Source organism: Lissotriton helveticus, chromosome 11, assembly GCF_964261635.1.
Source record: "Lissotriton helveticus chromosome 11, aLisHel1.1, whole genome shotgun sequence".
Taxonomy (NCBI): domain Eukaryota; kingdom Metazoa; phylum Chordata; class Amphibia; order Caudata; family Salamandridae; genus Lissotriton; species Lissotriton helveticus.
The window spans coordinates 110,396,630-110,418,338 of NC_136072.1; the positions used below are offsets into that span (position 1 = coordinate 110,396,630).

Sequence of the window (21,709 nt, forward strand, 5' to 3'; positions counted from 1 at the left end):
TAAGGGACATGAGGCGGGCACCTTTTTGTTTTTAATGTAACTAAAGCATTGTGCAGTAGCGTACTGTCATGTACAGACAAAGTTGCACAGAAATACAGTTTTACTGATATAATTATATTGCACATAAATGAAGATGTGTGGAAATCGGGTGACAGCAAATTTTTTTCATCCCTTGGTAAAGTGTCTTGATTTTTTTTGATCCTTTCAAAATCTTTGTTTCCATCACACTTCAGAATTTAAAAAAACTGCTTCATTTTTGCTTTCCCAACTACTTATGTTTACAGTTCATTTACAGGTATTTATAATTGGTTATGTGTTACAACAAATGAAATCCTTCAGCCTTTACTTTCACACTTTCTGTATCCCAGCAACATTGTTACATAATTCACTTTACTTTGTCTGACTGGCAAGTGAGAGAGTTTGTGAACACTTGTCCCCCAGTTAAAAAAAAAATACACAGCAATTTGTCAGAAGACAGACTAACATTTGACCTCTATCTTTGAAGCACAAGATAAATACAGAATTTAAAGCCATCTTTATTGCTTGGACTATCCCGAACCACTCAATGTGCTGGCGCCCCACAGTTTGGGAAACACTGTGCTGGATTATTAGTGGTCTTGGGGAGAAGGCAGCAGAGCCTGGGAATGTACAGTTAACAACTCCTCTGTTTGGAAGAGATACAAAGTGTCTCATTCTTGCTGCCCTAAACTGACATAGTGGACCTCTCAAGACTTTCTCAGTGGTTTGTGCTTTGACCGAACTGCAACATAGTGGTGTAATATGTCTGCTATCACAGTTTCTTAATCTCCATTATTGACTTCTGTTGTGAACCCTATAGCTGGGTTTCCTTCTTTGACAGTATTCAGACTCCCCACTTCACATCTAGGTGTTGGATGTTTGTAACTTATTCATTTTTCTGCAAGAGCACTATGTCCCTGGTTTGTTCCCTTTTCTTTTCACCTATTCCAGGAACAATTGTGTTGGTTCTGTTTTTGTAACCACAAACGTAACTTTGTGGCATCTTGAGTAGTTAACATAAGGCATTTCTTAGACTGACCCAGTTACTATCATTTGCAAGTAAAATTTCCATTTTAGTGGATAATGGTGGTCACATAAGTGTGTGTTCCCCAGTTGTAATTTTGTTCTTATTATGTTTTTAGTATTGTTGGCTAGTTTTATGCTTATTCTATTTTTAGTTAGTTAGATCGTTCATGGAAGCATTCAGTTCTTGTAAAAAAAAGGTTTATTACAGTCTAATTGTGACCTCAACACCTACCTTCAGTATTATTACCTGTTATTGCCATCAAGTTGTGACACCTCAAATGCCTCTGTCAGAATTAGAAGACAGTGCGAAAAAAAGCTTCCTGAGGAGAACTTGTGACTGCCATTGAAAGAATTAAAGGGACGGCTAGCTTTTCAGGTTCCTTCTTCTAAACATTCTATCATACAACCCATATTTATTAGTGTTTCAATTTTACTTTGTTTCATTGAGGGTATCATGAACCTATCTGCATGTTATCTTCACATTTTAAACTTCAGAAATATATTTGATACTGACTTACATGAAGTACGTTTAGAATGTGATTGTAAAAACTGACATGGTACCGATGTATTTATTTTTACTGTATAAATTCCACGTTGTTATACATTGTCTGCAACCAGATGCCTTTGGGTAGGAGGAGCAAGAAGCATTAATTAAATGGGGGTTTGAGATGGAGAATGATGGAGTGACCATGTATCATAAGGAATAAAAATACCTCCTCTGGGCTTGGTAAGCTGGTACAATGGTTATTTTTTAATGTAAGTAAATGCCACAAAAATAAAAAGAGGAAACATGAAGGATTTATGCTTACAATAAAAATGTATAAGCATTAAAATAATACCTCCTTCCGTACATAAAAAGGATAATGCAAGTATCCTATGAGTCTTCTTAGACATTAACTCAGCCTCTGGTCCTTTTCCTCTGTCTGATTACAGGGTCCACTGTGACTTGCACTAACCTTACAGCATGTGGTAGGGGGGATTTTATTCTACATATATACTACTGATAAAAGATTTTTGCAATGCACCCACTTTTTTACAAAGTCAAAACATTGATGCAATGCACCCACTTTTTTACAAAGTCAAAACATTGATTTTATAGGGATTTATGTAATTTTCAGAAAAAAGGATGTTGCTGAGGTGTCTTTATATTGTTTCAGTGCTATTTTGCACATACAATTGACATAATTTGTTAAACTTTAGGAACTTAACCAGCACCTTGAAGAAAGTATGGGAAAGAAATTAGCAAATCGCTGTTCTAATGCAGTCAATGCTTCCATGTTGAAAGCACAAGAAGAAATGATTGGTAATATATTTTTCCTGTTTTGCAATACGTTGTTACTATTTCTTTAGCCTGCAAATGTGTGTGCTTGACTGTAATTGAGATCCTGTTGCATTTTAGTTGTATTTAGCTTTACTTAACACTTTTCTTCTTGGGCAGCCTAACATTGTTCTTCGAAAAGAACAGTTTCAAGGGCAACTAATGTGAAGCAGAGGACACTGGGTGGTTTAAATGAAAAAATAATAGAAAAGCAGTGCAGACCATCAAGTGTCGCTCCAGTGTATATTTATTTGTATTTGTAGTAAGTTCAGCTTGTTGCGCTCGGCTTTCAGTGACACCACTGCTTAGGAATCGCAATATATCCAGAATTTTACAACACAAACTGAAAAAGGAGCACTGATAATTGCAATTTGTCTATTTCAGTAATGGAAGTTCAAAAGCAAAGAAATATATATTTCTTCAGAAAGTCTCAAATATCAAACATCAAATCAAATTCAGTCCATCATCGAGTAAAGAAATCGTGTGTTAGTACCCAACTCCATTTTTTTATTTCTTTGACAAATGTCATTCGGCCCAGCCAGTGCGTTTCGCCCACAAGAGACTTTATCAGGGCTGCAGGTGAAAACAAATGCAAACAACATATAATACATATATATATATATATATATATATATAACAATAGCATCTAAAATAATTACGCACATTACATAAATCAATTGGCATGAACTACACTACACCTTACAATACCACTTTATGCCCAAATTAAGAACAATACTGGTAAAATACATGTCACAAATTAACATAATGTTCATATTAACACACAAGTAAAATCACATCTGACAATTTGTACTGTTCCATTCATTTCAATGCATTCTATTTCACACTAATTTAATTTCTCATTTAACTTATTAAAATTCCCTACGTATTGATGCTAGAGAGATTATTTCTTACTAAGTAGTACTCATAAAATGTTCACTCACTTGGTATAGCCATGTTTTTTCCCATTGAGATACTTAACACATGGCTATACCAAGTGAGTGAACGTTTTGTAAATTTGTGACGTATAGATTTTAACAGTATTGTTCTAACATTGGGCGTCAGGTGGTATTGGTGTAAGGAGTCGTATAGTTCATGTCAATTGATTTATGTAATGTGTATAATTATTTTACATGTTATTGTTGTAAAATTGTACATATATATGTATTATATGTTGTTTGCATATGTTTTAATCTGCAGCCTTGATGAAGTCCCTTGTGGATGAAACACGTTTGCTGGGCTGAATGGTATTTGTCAATCAAAAATCAATAAAACTGGATTTGGATATTAACACACGACGACTCCTTCGCTCGATGATGGGCTGAATTTGATTGGATGTTTGATATTTGAGACTTTTGTAAACAATACATGTTTTCTTTACTTTTGAACTTCCATTACTGAAACGAGATGGTCAAATTGTGAATATCACCGCTCCTTTTTCAGTGGTGTAAATGTTTATTGATTTCTATATCTATTAGGTCAGTGCTGCCTTTTTTAGGAAATTGCACATTTTAAATTGACCAAAAATAAACAACAAATGAGTACCAATACCACAGACCACTTGCAGTGATCCACCCTAAAAAACAAATCCAGGAATATACAATTTTACCTTTAACTCTGGACTAGTCTCTACATTTGTTACAGCAACATTTCCATGAATAGCTTACATTTCAGAAATGATTTTTCGCCTTATGACCAACTCTAGCCTTCTAGTGTGTGTTGATTAAGAAAGCTAGTATGTCCTGACTTATTGTTTTGTGTGGAGATGGTTCTTGCAGAAGATGCATTTGCATTGACACTGGGGAAAGATACATTTAGACTGAGGTTTATTAATTGGGAAATATGTACCTGGTAGATTGGGTACTTCTCCCAGCCCCACACTCTTCTCTCACCTTAACTCTGTTCCATCCCCCACCATCCCCCAGTGTGTTGACCAGAGATGACCCGATTGGAGTACAGTTTTACATGGCGGCAGTTAGCAGTGCTGCTGCTGGATTAGATGGCCTGCAGGCATACACTGTGCCTGCCATCTCAAATACTACATACATTGTTCGACAGTGGAACTATCTTCCTGGAGACAAAATACTGCAAAGAGCAGGAGCTTTCAAACAGCTAAAAAATATCCCAAAACTATTTAAAGAGCTATCCTTCCCATGACACAGAATTGCAGAATTTGGCATTCGGCAATACAACTATCTCTTCAACTACTGAGTTCCACTTGTTGTTTGATCCATACACCAGAGCCATGCCAGTGGTTATAGCACATGGGCTCAGTTCCCAGATATGTATGTAACCCTAAACATCACGACTATGCCACAGGCTACCACAAACAAACATGGTCTCATTTCAGACCATACAGCTACCATTAGGAAAGAAAACTTACAGGCTTGAGTATGTTCATGGCATTAGGTAAACATGCTAGGTATGTTGCATGGTTTGAAGATGCATATTTGAATTGGGAAGTTGAAGATTGAGTTATTGATCCAACATTTGATGGGACATAACTTTGTCGCACAGCAACTAGTTATGTTTTAACTCTGTTAAAGGGAGCCAGTTCTAATTTTCAACAGACCTTAGTAATAGCCCATGTTATTCATATTCCAGTTAATGTGATGGGTACAGGACTATCCAGAATGATCAACAATCTTCAAGAAGCTGGTCCTCCAAAAAATGGCAAACGAGAAATCCTGATAAATTCCAAACCAAACTGGCTTGTGTAGCCAGAAAGTAGTCCCTTATATAGTGGCCAAGCAGCACAAATACACAGCTGAAATAATGCCCTCTTTTCTTTGATCTTTGATCATCTCTATAGTAAACCAGGATATTCAGAATGACCTTGTCCATCAGCCACCTCTGCATCACTCTCAATCTCCAGCCAGTGATGAACGTGATGGAAATTACAACTATGAAGTAGCTCTCCCCTAACCGCGAGACTGGTTTTCTCCAGGTTCATTGTGGTATGGAGGCATTCAAACTAGTATTCAAACAAATATGACTGTAGACTATTACAGGAACGTTGCTTTGGCCAAGGCTCTGTGTCTCAGGAAAGAAGCTAGGTTAATTATGGTAGATTTTAGCAGCTGATAAAGAGGAACGCCACATATGAACTTCATGGTCCTTTGACCCATTATTTTGCCAGTGTAACAAAGTGCTGTCCTGCAGAAAGTAGGAAGAAATTAACATTCCAGTCCGTGGTTAGAAACAAGTTATCTTGAACATACTATAAAAAGAACCAGTATCTCTCCAGCCACAGCTGACAACTGACAATAACTGCAGAGTACACAAAACATTCACTTACAAGACAGTCAGTGTTATCATAGCTCACATCATCATCCTGGTTACAGTAGATATTGATCCCACCACCTCTCCTTATTTGCTACATTGAATAACCTAACCCTCCAGTGGTAATAGTGTAGGGCCCTTACTGGTACACCTTTTTAGTATTTACATGACCCAGACACTTTGTGATTACTTCCGAACAGAGGTGGATATTACAAAAAATGAAATGAAGGTAGTGGAGTTATATAACCTTGCAATTGGAGCAAGGGAAGAACCATATGGCACCACCTATGAAAATCTCACAATTTAATGTTTATATATAGTTAAGGAAAAAGCATGAGTCTGGCTTCATTACAAAGAAAGATGAATACTCCTGCTCGACATTTTCTGAAGCTTATTTGGGGAAAGGGAGAGCAAATCTTTGAAATTATATTGCAGTAAATACATTAGCTGCTATACTTAGCTCTAAGATAGTTTGGTATTGTGTATATTTATGTATTAATATTTGTCTCTTTTTCCTTTACAACACACTGCTTGTGTGGAGTGATCTAACATGCAAAATATTTTTCTTTCAGACCATGTCAAATGCCTCTTACCACCAGAAGTTCGGAATGGTCTCTACTTTCTAATTCCTTGCAAGAAGTTTGACCTTAGCTATGACCTGAACTGTGACAAGCTGTGTTCAGATTTTCAAGAGGATATTGAGTTTCATTTTTCTCTCGGATGGACTTCAGTTGTCAATCGTTTTTTAGGTCCCAATGATACTCGCAGACTACTTCTAAGGTTTGCAGAGCCCACCTTCCAGGTATGCAGTTGAATTTCTTGGAGTGATCAAAGTCGTGCAGACTTTATGGTACCAACGACTTCTGTGATGCCAAGCATCACACATTTATACTTATCACCTATTTTCTGGTGTCCTACAAGTGACTATGCTGCCCCCATTTACTCTAGAAGTGCAGGATCTCCCAATGTATGCCCTATCCTAACTTTCTTTACTCATAGTCATATAGGAATTCCAAAGCTGTATCGTTGGCCAGTATTTATGTCTAGCATTTATACTCAAGAGCAGACAATGGACATGCAAACATCTGACTGCAGATATCTCGAGCCACAAGCTCATTAGCCACCAGAATCTGACACTACCTCCTTTTATTGTTGTATTTAATGTCCAGACATCCTCTGAATTTCTTCCAGTTCTTCTCCAATTTGGCCTAACGTATTCCTCCCCACTTTCCTTGTTCATATGCATATATTAGTTAGATCTATATTTGAAATCAGTGAAGAACATAAATGCACTTTCTTAAGTGTTATACTGTAGTTGCTGGAGTAAAGCCACGCAGGAGAATGTTTTATGTTTTTGCAATACAAGAGTAGTTCTTTTTTGGGGTGGGGTGAAAGGTGGGTTGTGTTGAGGGACACTTATACTATAAATTAAATCTAACCTTCTGTGGAATTTAAAGCTATTATTACAATGAAAAACATCCCTATAAAAGGCAGCATGTTCTACATATTCTCTTCTTTTGTGGGTTTTTGAAGGAAAATCCAGTGAGCAATACCCTTTTTAAAACTACAAAATAAAAAGGAAATGTAGCCTACGCACACCATGCCAATTAGGCTGTGTTCCCTTAAGAAACCCCGGCCTTCTCACAATGCACCGCAGGGCTGAAGAGGCAGTTCTTTTTTTTTTTTTTACGCATTCGAGAAGGATTCCCCGAACACCATTGCCTTCCTAAGAATGCTTCTTTGTTGAAAACCTGTGCTTTTCATGATAATTTTGTGCTACATTTTCAAATCAAAAGAGGGAAAGAGGAGACGTTTTTGGAAAACTTTACCATCTCACTATTATTACAATACCTTATCAAATAAGGTAAGGGAACCTTCGTGCAGATAAAAGCCAATGCAATAATTCTGTACCTCTTTATGTACAATGAAATAAGGTTATAGAGGGGTCCTCTACCCAAGAATGTTTTGTGGCTTGCATCATCATTGGACATCACAACCAGAATGACGGTGCATCTTGGCAGCTCAACCAGGGATTTGGAATCTCTTGATATTGTAGGGATAGAAGGAACAAAAGTATCTAGGGTGTAACCTAACACAATGAGTTTAATGATGGTCACCCTGATAAGGCTAAAACACTTAGAACTATAGAAGTACTATAACTGTATGCTACAGAGTAATAATGGCTTCTGCTTCACTGTTCTGGTCTACACTGTACAGCCATCATTGTGTTGCCCATGTGGGTAGGGCAGCCTTCGTCAGGACCAAAATATATCTAAATGATATATCAGGAATTCACTAGTGATTCCCAGTTTATAAGACATACACACCACCATGCAGACTTGCACTCATGGGAGGATATATTGGTCATCTCTAGCAGGGGTAGAAATCAGCCCCATAGTTGCATGGTAGAACTGGCTCTGTAGTCATACTTGTGTCAAGTGTCTTGTTCTGGTTTTTCACCTAGAGTGGCTTCCACTGCATGGTCGATCTGTGGGGTTTATCCCTCTGCAGTTCACTGCTGAAGGCTATACACATTGGAGGTTGGGGCATTAGCATGCAGTTGAGTGTAGGGTGTGGCTGTTGCCCACAGGTTGAGTGCTGGGCTTAGCCCGAGGCCAGGCCCTGTGGACAAGGCCCTGTTATGCAGGGGTTACGGTGAGCGCCCGTTGAGTGCAAGGCCTGGCCACATTCTGTGGCCGACAAAGATACCAGGGCTCAGTACCATAATACCCAGCGAGGTTCTAAAAAACCATTGAAGAAAAATAATGAAAGGGGTGTGCTCATAGACTAGATCCTGCGGCCAACTGTCATTGTTTTGGTTTTAAGTCTGCACAGTGGGGTTGGCTGCCTGTAGTGTGTTGGGGGCCAGGACAAATATACGCTGTGCAAAGCTAAAGGCCATGAGCAGTCGAGGAGAGGGCGGGGAAAGGTCTGGTCTCCGGCCAGGTCCTGCACCAACTACCCACTGGCACCCAACCCCACAATGCGCCAGACTTCTCCCATGCTCAGCAGTGGGTTGGCCTTGACGCCAAACTCTCTCTGTGTACAGCTTATGGACATGTACAGCTTGCAAGGATTTGGCTGCAGGTTGCCCCTGGGGGTTGGGCATATGCCAAACGTTTATTATAATATTAAAAATAACACAGAAAATGTCTGAAAAGACAAGGGTTAAAATTATAGTCTATAGTCCTATACAGCTCAGAGTAACTTTATGTGTGTGTGTGTGTATAGAATATAAATAGAGTAAGCAATGGAGACAAGTGTGGTTGGGCATGTTGAAAGCTATTTGTGCACCATCTACAAACCAGTAAAGTTTGAGGTGCTAGTAGTACTCCATGTTAAACAAGTAAAAGATGAGTGCACCGGAGTCGTTTCATATTTTTACATCTCCATCTGCAGTACCCATTGGACGTTTCTTTGCTTTCAAGTGGGACTTCTCCAAGAGAATTTTCCAAATGTAAGGTAGTGGTAGCAGCAGTGCTGTGGAAGAGGGAAATATTTGTCTACCCATGCTTTGACAACGGGCTGGTAAAAGCCAACTCTGCGTCAAAACTTCAAAAAGATATACATACTACCCTGACTCTTCTCTACAATGTCAGTCTTCAGATCAAGTCATCAGAGTCAATCCTACACTTGTTAGAAAGAATACAGAACTTGAGAGCCACAATAGGTAAAGTACAAGCTAAAGTGTCGCTGAGAAAATACGGTCATCCTGAAGTATGAAGTTTGTTTCACTGAAAGCAGTCGTAGTCCCATCGGTCAGACAAGTATCATACCTACTGGCCAGCATGACTTCATGTATTTTCCTAGGTCCCAATGCCAGACTACACATGCAGTCCATTACAATTATACCTAGAGGATCAATGGTGTCAGAAGGTGAGGGACTAGGAAGAGACCATAAGAACTCTACCATTCAGTCTCTTCGTTGGTGGTTCAATTGAGTAAACCTGCTGAGGGTATCCCTTTCCAGAAACCTACCACTCCTCTCTCAGTTGTCAAAGATGCATCCCTCAAACATTTATCACAACTGAGGTACTCAGCAGATCCACCTGTGTGCTGCTGGTGAAATAAAAAATTGCCATGCTGCAGCATTTGGATTCCCAACGCCAAGATCTAGGGGCAATGCCTCTTTGATAGACTAAACGAGCGGTGGTTCTGCCACACAATACAATTAAAAATCTCTTATTTCAACCTCACAGAAGGTAGGACTCCAATGAATGGCAAAGTCACAACACTGTTTTTTTCCGAACAAGATCAACCACTTACACCAAATGAAATGTGGTTAAAGTTTATAAAGGAAAATCGTATACTTTCAAGAATTGGTGATAAGACATAAACACAAAAATATGACTATCGAACTTTGATTCTTACAAGTCCGATAGTCATGTTTTTGTGAATGTCTTATCACCAATTCTTGAAAGTATATGATTTTTCTATATAAACTTTAACCACATTTCATTTGATATAAGTGGTTGATCTTGTTCTAAAAAAAAAATCAGTGTTGTGACTTTACTTTACCATTCATTGGAGTCCTACCTTCTGTGAGGACGAAATAAGAGATATTTTAATTGTATGGTGCAGCAGAACCACCGCTCGTTTAATGTATCTATCCCCAGATTCTGCACAAAACTGGGTCACTCCATTGATATTACAGTCTTTGATAGACTGGTACAGTACATTCAATTATGCATTTCTTCTGATCCTCTTGCTACCCAGTCATCATCAAAATGATGTAGTGTAAAATAATGATAGCACTGTACTGGCAGTGATGGTACCACTTGTTGCTTAAACCTCACAAGAGGTTACTGCACAAATCGGACCTGGTATCCAGGATGTCAAGCAGGATTTTCCATCCCAGTGTGCACATGGCTGACTCGCTTCCCAGTACTTACAACGTGTCCACCTGAATCTTCCTGGTGACTACATGAATATATTGAAAGAAGTACAAGTGCATCCACTCGCTGCTCATTCGCCTTTAAGTGGATGAGGTACTGCACATGGTGCCTTAGAAAGCAAGTGGAACTGAGAACTTGTGAAGAAGAGACTGTATTACCTTCTCTGCTTTGTAAAGTCTGGCCTTCAGTTCTCTTCTTTTAAAGTGTATTTGTCAGCCATCAATATAGTTAGAGAGAATCCTTCTCAGACGTCTCTTTTCATCATCCCCTTAATAAAGGAGTTTTATGACGGCTTGAGAAAACACGTCCCCCGTCAGGAGGCCTTCCCACTTAACATTGTCCATTCCAAATGAATGGTCCTCTTTTGGAACCCATGCACAAGGCAGACCTGTAACACATCTAATGGAAAGTGGGTTTTTCTTATAGCTATAACATTGGTCAGAAAGGTGATTGAGCTCTGAGATCTGTGCTTGAAGAAACCATATCTGATTTTCTGCTATAACAAAGTTTCCTTAAAAACCCGCCAGTCTTTTCTGCACAACATGATTTTAGATTTTCATATAAATCAGACAGTCTCTCTCCTAGCATTCTTTCCATAACATACATGTACGGCAGAAAGATCAATTCATACGCTCCATTTTAAAAGAGCTCTAAAATGTTATTTGGATAAGCCCAAATCCATCAGACAAACAGTTATTCATTCATTTTGATGCAGTTCGCGCAGAATTGATTTCATAAGAAAAAACATAGCTTGATGGATTGTGTAATATCTTCATTTCTATGCCACGAGTTCTCCCCTTAGTATTATGTCCCCTGCTGCTCAGCCAGAGTGACAGTCATGTAATTAGAATGCAGATGTGTGTTCGGTTGAGTGAGTGTCAGTTGGAATGTGTGGGCTGAGCAGCAAGGATGCTGCTCCCTGTGGGGCCTTCCTGCTTCCCTACTACCATCTTCAACCTGTAACCTGAAACAACTAACTTGAGAATAAACCTTATCCTGTTTCACCTATACTACTGGAAACCCTGAATCTTCATTTACCACAGATTAGTTTATTGCATAATTCTTTTCTACCTACAGGCAAAGTGACCTCTTCAGGATAAGCTCATTCTACTTGAGGCAGGGCAGCTGGTACTGCTCTCTTATGGAATATGCCTATTCCACATATTTGTAAAGCAGAAACCTGGAGATTGGTACATACATTTGTTAGATTGCTTAACAGATACCCCTGTAGGGCACACCTCATAGCACAGCTTATTTGCTCAGTCTTGGTTTTCTCTTCTTTGCAATCATCCTTGGAACCCTGCTCTCTGGCGTTGATTATAATTTAGCTTGCTCTTCTGTTGCTCATGGATATGCTATAGAATCCCGCACCAATGAAGAAAAAGTTACCAACCTGTAAAACTAGTTTTCTGTCGCGAGTATCCTCTAGGAATCCATAAACGAAAATGTTTTCCTCCCCGTTTCGAACGACTTCACTGAAAGATGATAAAAAAAGAACAGGATATGTCAAAAGTGTTGCCTCTTATAGGCCTGTTTTCATTTAAATAATATTTTTTAGAATGCTATTCTAGGGATCCGGCACATGCAAGTAAATATTCTATTGTTTATGGATTCTGAGAGAATACCCTTACCGAGAAGTAGCATTACAGGTAACTAATTCCCCTTGTTAATAAGCAGAGTTGAATGTATGTAATGTATTACTTTCGTTCATAACAATTACAGTAAACTGGGAAAACAATGCAACAAATTGTAATATGAAGTGTGTGATCACATTTCATGGAAATACCCAATACCTGGGCTATACCTGGAGAGTGACCAATATAAAAAGTCATGCGTGATTTTATATTCATTCCTCTAGTCAAGACATTGGATATCGCTTGGCTTGGCATTTTTATTATCCAACTTTACATTTTAGAGAAAAATATTTTCATGATTGTTGAAAAACAAATGGATAAAAAAGCAGCTTCAAAAGCCTAATTAATATAAAGTGAAGACTCCCAATGTGCTCACCTTTCTCTTTTTCTCTTAGCCTTTGGTTCAGGCTGTTGGGCCACTCTCTTTGTATTTGTTGCTGCTTATTTGTTTGTTTTTATATTCATATTGTATTTATTAAATGTAGCTCTGGTCCTATACTTTACTTTGCTTGTCTCTTGCAGTGTTCCACCTCGCTCATTTTCTCTTCTCCTCCCCTCTTTCACTCTTTATTTGAATGGAAATAGGAAAGGACTCTCAAACCTAGCAGCGTTGGTTGGCCATTCCACTATTTCAGTCGTGTTTCGTAACTTAATTGAAATTATATTTTCATTCTACTTATGGAACATCAGATCTCTTATGTTCTGTGTTGCCTCACTTCTTATTTGTTCAGTTTTTTCCTAATCTCTCGTGTTTTTTGTGTGCAATTGTTAATTGATATAGGCTAAAAACCTTTCAGTTTATGAATTGTAGCTTTTCACGAAATACCCAAAACACTGGCACGATACTGGTTATCAACATAAACATGCGTTTGGAATTTTTAACAATTAGAAATATATTTTCAGTACCAAAATATGCATTTCATGTAATGTCCTTCTTGAGATCCAAAAGATAAAAGCAAAATGTAGTCATATTTTTGTTTTCAGTTTGATAACCGCATGCATCATTTTCTAGATCCCTCGGACTTTAACACCCACCCCAACTGCTGCTGGCAACCCTGCCCTTAATCCTGATAATTTATCCCAAGAAGAAATCATGGCATCCATGTTAGCTGGCTTGGCTTCTTTGACATCAAGAACTTCGATGGGCGTCCTCATAGTTGGAGGAGTGGTAAGTTTTTTCGAACTTTAAATTCCACTGGCATAGCTTCAGTGGAATGGTCAGAAGTCTTGTTTTCTGTGCTTTCTAATGATGGCTCATCAGTAGTGCTCCCACACTCTGCTTAGAAACCAATGTCTATCCTGAGTCAAACAAAATATTACCCTACCGATTTTCCGTTGGATTTAAGGTATCTTTAGGATTTTATGTAACAACATTGAAGAATTCCTGGCAAGTTGTCTTTTAATCTCCGTTCACCCTAAACATGTCTCTCTTTCAGGGAAAAAAGCTTCTAAAAGGATGTTCTGATTTTATTTGCAATGGGATGGCTGTGTTAGCAGAGTTAAAACGTGATTTTTGATGGCTAATGTTACAGCCCCAAGGAATGTTAATGTAATTTGCACTAAATAAAAGCAAAGCAGTGTAGTAGAGCTATCCTTGCTTCACTCACTTGGCAATAGAGGCTGTCTCCTTAAGTGTTTCAGGCTGCCAAACGGATGAACAATAGCAATTCACTGTCACTTCAACTCAAACCATCAATATACATCTATAATTGTAATTCAATCAGCACCCAGAAAAGCTAGTTGACAATGCAAATTTTAACTGGTATTGTACATACATCTTAACTGATATTCTTGAATTCCCATTTCTTGAATGCAGCATGGTTGCCTGCTTTTCCATACCAAATGTTTGATACATTATAGACCCAAGTCAAATGTACCATCTCCATAAAAAAAGAAAATCCAATGTTATTTACGATCAACACCATCACAACTTAATGTGTGTACATGCAGTGCCATCATAAGTGCTATCAAAATCATGATCGTTCACGTTAGAAATGTAAGCAATTAATGTTTAAATCATGATCTGCTATTTCATTAAGAATCAACATCTGTGAAATATTGAATATTGATATGAATACATTGGTGCTTTGGGTATATACTTTTTGTCGCCAAGAGATAAAACGGTACCTTTGGCATGAGAAAGCCAACTAGGATCTCGCTCTGCATGCATAGCGTATAGGTCTCTAATTTTGGTGAGAATGAATCACATAATGAGAGAGTCTTTTATCTGGAGTTTCCTCGATGTCGGTCTACACTAAACATTTTAGATGAAGGCCCGGAACATGACTGGGTCAGAGTTTTACTACCCTTGTACAAGCCCTGTTTCTACAGAGTCGGAATTCTGTGTTGTATGTTAGTTGCCAGGTAAAGACATCAGCTTTCATTATATTTCAGCAGTTCAAACATGTAATTTAAAAGGGGAAAAGTGTATGGTATTTACTGTAACATACAGATTTTAGCACAGTAAGCACCTAGATTTGCATGTCATTCGCTAAAAACGAAGAATCTGTGATAATTATCACATCCAATAAATTCTGACTGTTTTTACTGGATACAATGATTATCGCATCTGACTCAGGCCACTTGTAATAAGGCTCCAATGGCTAGATGTACTATTAGGAGTATCGATTTCCTAATTGCAATTTTCTCTGAATCGCAATTAGGAGATCGGTATTTCTAATGTGTGAAACTCTTGTTTCATTAACGATTCCTAGTGGGTCCCAAATAGATCTACCTCATGCATATTTCAAAGAGGTAGATCGCAATTTGCGACCTATTGGGCATCACAGCCATCACCGTGATGGTGTTTTGGTGAGGTCAGCAGATTCATTTGCAGATTCCTTTTTGGGTTTCGCCTGCCGAAGGCTGCGCTTTGCGCAGCTTTTCGGCGCAGGCGAAATCCTTTGATTCTAATAAGGGCTTCAGGAACGTCCCCCAGCTCCCATTGGCTAGCTCCATAAATGGAGGCTAGCCATTGGGAGCCGGATCTGTCCGTCAAGGCCGGACCAGATTCGGGGGCGTTCCCGAGAATTTTTCTCTTTTGGCCACGTCATGCAGCGGTGGGCGGGGCTTTTTTTTTGGCTCGTCGAGGTTTGTTTGGGCCATTTGGCGGCCGACTGCCGGCCGAGGAAGTCCAGGTGAGTGGTTCCTTTCCTGTCCCCCCTCCCGCTGTCGGTTCCTTTCCCGCCCCCCCCTCCCGCTGGCCGTTCCTTTCCCGCCCCCCCCCTCCCGCTGGCCGTTCCTTTCCCGCCCCCCCCCTCCCGCTGGCCGTTCCTTTCCCGCCCCCCCCCCCTCCCGCTGGCCGTTCCTTTCCCGCCCCCCCCCTCCCGCTGGCCGTTCCTTTCCCGCCCCCCCCTCCCGCTGGCCGTTCCTTTCCCGCCCCCCCCCTCCCGCTGGCCGTTCCTTTCCCGCCCTCCCCCCTCACGCTGTCCATTCCTTTAATGCAGAAAAAATAACGACTCTTTCATACCATAGTAATATGGCCTAATAGAGGCAGCCCACCAGCATTGCTTACACGACCCTTCTTCACCGCATAGGGAAAGAAAGTAAAGCTCTCGTACGGTTGCAACTCTCAAGGCACTTTGTGTGCAAGGCCGTCACTGACACGTTCTGTAGTTCCAATAGCGATACCTGACAATCACGCCCACCGGAAGAACGTCAGTAAATGCACTCTACAGCTGGGAACCTAGGAGGCACATTAAATACAAATACGTAACTATCAACGCGCTGTATCATAATGCGAGGTGGTCGCAGCCAGCATCTCCCATAAGGGAGCAGGGCGTTCACCTCGGGGTAGGGGTCAAGTAGCCGTGGCTTTCTGTCAGATGAACGAATTAGTTCTGATATAGTACCACAGCTCTAATGAGGACTTTCGGGAACATACATGTTTTCACGTTGAACCGTGACCCGTGCCCTGTGCCAGTCGTAGGAAATGAACAGTGGCAGCGGTTCTTTCACGGGCCCACCGGGAGAGGCCTCCATGCGGCCCCACCGCCCAATCACCCTTAACGAAGACAGAGACACACCACAGTGCAGCTCAGGGGTGGGGGGTCCTGAACTGCACAGTCACACGGTGAAATCATCTCAGCTGAGGGACAATTTACCCCACCGTCCGTGAAGTGGCAACAAACGTATACACATCTACGTGTGCAATGGTAAATACTGTAAACCTCAATGGTGGGTCAGTGGGAGCCTTCCGCCGCTGCTTTCCACGACTCTTCCGTCAAAATAACACGAAATAAGCGGGAGGGATAGCAAAGCTCTTTCTTCTCTTCACATCTTGCGGAATATATATGTTTTGGAGGAGTTTTATGTAGCGCAAACTAGCCCGGAAGTTATCAGAGCGCTTTACATGAGCACCAGTTGCATTACAGAGTGACACATTCATTCGTTGTTAGGCACGGAGAGATTATGTGATTTTCCCAGAATCACAAGATGTTGAGCGTCCCTGCCGAGCTTCAAACCCCTAGCTTTGAGGTCGACCGCTCTAGCCGTTAGGGCACAACCTCTGATGGATGTGTGTACACGCTTAACTCTATGGAAAGAATCGATATCCTACTTGGGTCTGTCAGGTGCTTTCCTAAACTTACAGCCATGCTTCATGCACCTATTTCCGCTGCCAAAGATTCAGCGCACGTGAAACACTGAAGCTCGCACAAGGAAGATTGGAATAGACCTTATATGCGAATAAAACACTTTCCTGTTCTTTTAATCAAAAAGAAATGTCACCAGGAGTCAATATAAGTGTTTGGATGAAAGCGAGCACACACATTTCCATCAGCAGTTTGCCCATGCACCATTTCACTGTGCACAGTTTGCTCATGTGATGTGGCCCTTCCTGTCCGTTTGCTCGTTCCCGCCCCCCCACCTCCCGTTGGTGTGCTGCCCGCGACACTGCCCCCCACCCCCCACCCCCGGCCACCGTCCCTGCGAACCACGGAGAGCTGAATCCCGGCAGCCCCATCAACCCCGCGTCAAATTGAATATTTCACTGTGGCTAACGTTTATTATGCGATTGATCCCGACAGGATAGCATGTTTGTATTTTGAATGTTCGAAGCCCAGGTGTTGTAGGGTGATTTGGGTATACCCCTAGATGTTTAAAAGTAGAGCACATGCTCTGCATAGGCTAATAAAAAGTAGTACCCCTTTCCCTAATGCGGTGCCTTGCAGTAAGCAGTGTATGACATTTAGAACAAAGTTTTAAATACAGTTTGCCAAACTTGCGCCTCTTGTTGGGCTAAGCTGTCGTGAAGCCAGCAGCATGATGTAACTGCAGCTAGCAGACAATGTAAATTTGCGCTGCCCTTTGATAGAAAAAAAATGTGAGCTGCAATGTTGTCTGGTGGATAGGTCAGAAACCAGGCTGTCTTTTCCTCGCATGTGGATTGCAGCATCTATTTGTCCCACAGTGTGTAGATCAAATTGAGGTTTTAGGGACCATCTACAATGTGCTTACCTTCCCCCTTATCCTTGATTGTAAATAGGTCACACCACCCAAAGCTTCCTGCATTTCCACACCCTTGTATTCTCTGTGTAATCACTGATTTTCCTGCAAGAAAATGGTGCCAGCCAAGGTATTCTTCCATTCTTTATGGATCGAGTTTCTGTGTCTTTGCCTATAAGTCTTATTCCTGTTCAGGTTTTGATGGAAAAGCAATTGTTGGCTAAGTATTTTTCAGTGCGTGGTAGATGACAATAACGGGGTGGCTGGACGTTGCTTTTTCCTCAGAAACCGTGGATTAGCAATGTATATGGTTACTTGCCTTTCCTCAGAGTCAAAGATTTTGTGTGTTTTTGTGTTAGTCCTAGATTTTTCTCTGAAGAGAGGTAGGGAGAACGTAACAATACACTCTTAGTCCCCAAATATATTGTTCAAACAGCAAGAAGTGAGATGTGGGCTGCCCTGCCTCTGGGTGGGTGTGTGTGTGTGGGGCTCTGGGTGGGTGTGTGTGTGTGGGGCTCTGGGTGGGTGTGTGTGTGTGGGGGGCTCTGGGTGTGTGTGTGGCTCTGGGTGTGTGTGTGTGGGGGGGCTCTGGGTGGGTGTGTGTGTGTCTCTGGGTGTGTGTGTGTCTCTGGGTGTGTGTGTGTCTCTGGGTGTGTGTGTGTCTCTGGGTGTGTGTGTGTGTGTGTGGCTCGGGGTGTGTGTGTGTGTGGTAGTAATTGCTGTCTGCTGAGCTCGTCCGTAGGGTACAATAGGTCTCACATTGCCAGAGATTAAGCTAATGGCAATGTAAATGACAAAACCAACACATAAAAACAAAGTTTGTCATTTACAATGCCAATAGCTCTAACTTTTCCAAAGGCGAAACCATTGCATTGTAAATGCTTGTTTAAGAGTAGGCAGTGGTTCGTTGAGGGGAGAGGGGTTGGCCTAACGGCTAAGGCGCTCGACCTCGGACCTGGGGAACTTTGTTCGAGTCTCGGTAACGACGCCAAAAACCCCCTGTGATTCTGGGCAAATCACTTAATCTCCCCGTGCCTAAAAAATGAAAGTGTGTCCTCATGTAACGTAACTGGTGCTATGTAAAGCGCTCTGATAACTGATTCGGTTCGGTTCAAGTTCGCGCTATATAAAACTCTCTAAAAAAAAATAAAAAAAAAATAATATATTTTCATTAACATTCTCAAAGTGGTAGGGGTTCCCAGGGGACCCCTTTCCCTTTGCAAATGGGTTACCACCAGTTTTAAACTGGTAGTAAAATATTACTGTTTTGCGACCGGAATTCGGTCGCAAAACAGTAATACATACCATACTGATTTAGTATTTGGAAGGGACGCCCTAAATACGTCCCTTCCAAATACCGAATTGCAAATGCAAAATGAATCTTGGTTTCAAGTAACCGAAACTCAAAAGCATTTTTTCACTGTTGTCCCAATTCTGGGAATCGAGCGGTTTGCAACGGGAAAAATGCTTTGCACATCTACCTATGTGAGTTATTTTGAATGCCAGGGGCTTAGCAGTTCTATAAATCATCACAACGTGTTGTCATGTCTCAGTTCTGCAACTATTTGCGACAGTGCTGAAGACTCACATAAATTCCAATGATGCTCCTAACTTGCTGAAAGGAGTAATGGACCACTTATTTAGAGTATCATTCACCACAAGGTAAATAGGTTTCTCCAGTATTAGGGTGTCTTTCATAGATTCACATGCTTGAATATTCCCCGTCGTCGAAGTGGGAGTCCCACGGTAAACAAAATAGCAATAACATACTAACAACATATGTATGTAAATACATAACACATAAAATATACACTAGAAAAAATAGTAAATACCCAAACACCATTCCTACATAGGAATACATGGTAGAGAGAGAAAACACTTGTAACATATTCCTGTCATTATGTTAGTCCAAATACAGCCAATCCGGCGCCGGCACCCCTCCAGAACCTTCTCCTCAGAGCTTAGTCCCTCAGATTTTCTACCGCACGTCGTGTGAAGGGAGTCTCCCTGAGCTCTGCTCAGTTTTCTCAACTTCTTCAAGTTTTCCTGTGAATTCCAGCATGTCTTCAAGTAAGAAGTCTTTATTTAGACCTTGTTCTTCTTGTGGGAAGCTACGTCTTTACTCTAAGGACCCCCCACAAGAAGTGCATTTATTGTCTTTATCCAGACCATGAGGTTGGTAAATGCAAATTTTGCAGAACCTTCTCTACAAAGACCCTAAAGGACAGGGAAGGCCGTCTCCTCCTACGGCTTCAAAGACTCAAGGATAAGGATTTGGCACTTTCGGATACAAAAAGCCTGGTGTCTGGACCTTCAAAAGCAGCCTCTAAACGTAGCAGTGTGCAGGACTTGCCCTCTCCATTCCTCAAAAAGAAGAAACTTTCCTTATTTGTGGCTCCTGCGGTGTCCTCACCACCTCCTGCTGCGTCTACGCCCACGAGAGCTGGCTCTCAGGCGTCTTCTGCTGCTTCTCATCATGTTTCTGCTCCGAAACATGTGTCTTCGTCGACGGGAGCGTCGACGATCATCCAGACGACGAGGTCTGCCGTTTCCGGATCGTCGAAGGCGACAATGACGACGTCGTCATCGGCCTCCGGATCGTCGACGACGGCAACATCGTTGTCAGCCATGTCGACGAAGGTATCACTCAGCTTTAAGACTGTTCCGTCGACGATACCTATTGCTTCATCGTCGACGAAGAAATCTCTTTCGTCGTCAGCAAAATCATCGTCGAATAAAGTTCTGAAGAAATCTTTGTCGGCGGTCCCGTCACGACTACTCCGTCGACGGCGGCTCCATCAACGACGACGACTTCATCGACGGCCGTACCGTCGACGGCGGCCCCGTCGATCGCGGATCCTTCTGCAGCGACTCCGTTAACGCCAATGCCATCGTCGTCGTCTGCATCGTCGACGACGGTTCCATCTTCTTTTGCTTCTTTGCCTTTGGTGCCGTTTTCTTCCACCGGGTCTGGCTCTTCCACCGTCGACCCCTTGCACCAACGTCGCAAGCGGCCAGTTGACCAGCTGTCCATCCCAAGTGATCCAAAGCCTCCCTCGCCCTTGTTTGCCACGGGTTCTGAGCAGGACTCTAATTCTGACAATGATGTGGATGATTCCTTCAGAGTGACACACATTCCTTCGGATTTAATTATAAAATGCAAGGACTAGGTTGAAGATGATGACAACCAATATTCTCAGGCAGAGGAACCTTCTGTGCAGGTGCAAACTGCGACACTGCCTCTGTCACTTATCTCCAATCTCCAGCATATGTTGGATGACTACAACCGGCGTTTCCCGCCCTCTCAACAGGGTTCGCCTATGCCACACACGCCTGCGGCTGTTGCGGCTCCTGCGGCTCCTGCTGCGGTTCCACTACCACAGCCCCCAACGCCTTCTCCTCAGGTTCAGACGTCAGTTAAGATACACACTACGGTGTACGCTGATGACGATGACGACGTCCTTCCAGAAAGTGAAGATGGAGAAGTTCACGACGACGATTAGGACGACGCCACTCACATGGCTGAGTGGGACGACTATCAAATGCAGATGCCTACCCCTCCTCCGGTGACGCCTGGGGATTCTCCTCCGGTGGACATTGCAAGTTTCCATCAGCTGATGGATAGAGCGGCTCAGCGCTTTAAACTGCCCAGAGTCCAGAGGGAGGAGGACTGTTTTCTCTACGATTTTAAAAATCAACCGTTCAAGCAAGTCCATACCATACCCATCATAGATTTAATTTGGAGTGAAGGTGTGAAATTAATGAAAACTCCAAATTCATTACCGGCGCAACTGCCTCGCCTTGAGAAAAAATATAAGGCGCCCTTTGGATCTCCAGCGTGCCTTGTTGCACAACCAAAGCCTGACTCATTGGTCACCCAGGCTGTACAACGTCGTTCACAAAATCCGGCTTCTCCGATTACAGCTCCTCCGGATCGGGAGGGTCGTCGCCTGGACGCTATTGGACTCAAGTTTTCCACAATGGCCTCCACTACGGTGAGGGCGGCTAATGCTTTAGCCATTTTAGGCCGCTACGACTGCCAGATGTGGTCGGACATGTCTGCCCTGGTGGCCCTCATCCTTCCAAGGCGGAAG

General features: G+C 41.9%; 1 protein-coding gene across 1 annotated transcript in view; it reads left to right on the plus strand.

The window, feature by feature from the left end:
- Window positions 1-21,709, plus strand: part of MFN1 (mitofusin 1) — a 209,148-nt gene that overhangs the window by 125,969 nt on the left and 61,470 nt on the right. The window contains exons 13-15 of the mRNA XM_078666485.1: window positions 2,245-2,347; window positions 6,214-6,443; window positions 13,183-13,338. Coding sequence (XP_078522611.1) covers window positions 2,245-2,347; window positions 6,214-6,443; window positions 13,183-13,338 — 489 coding nt within the window. The remainder of the gene's footprint in view (window positions 1-2,244; window positions 2,348-6,213; window positions 6,444-13,182; window positions 13,339-21,709) is intronic.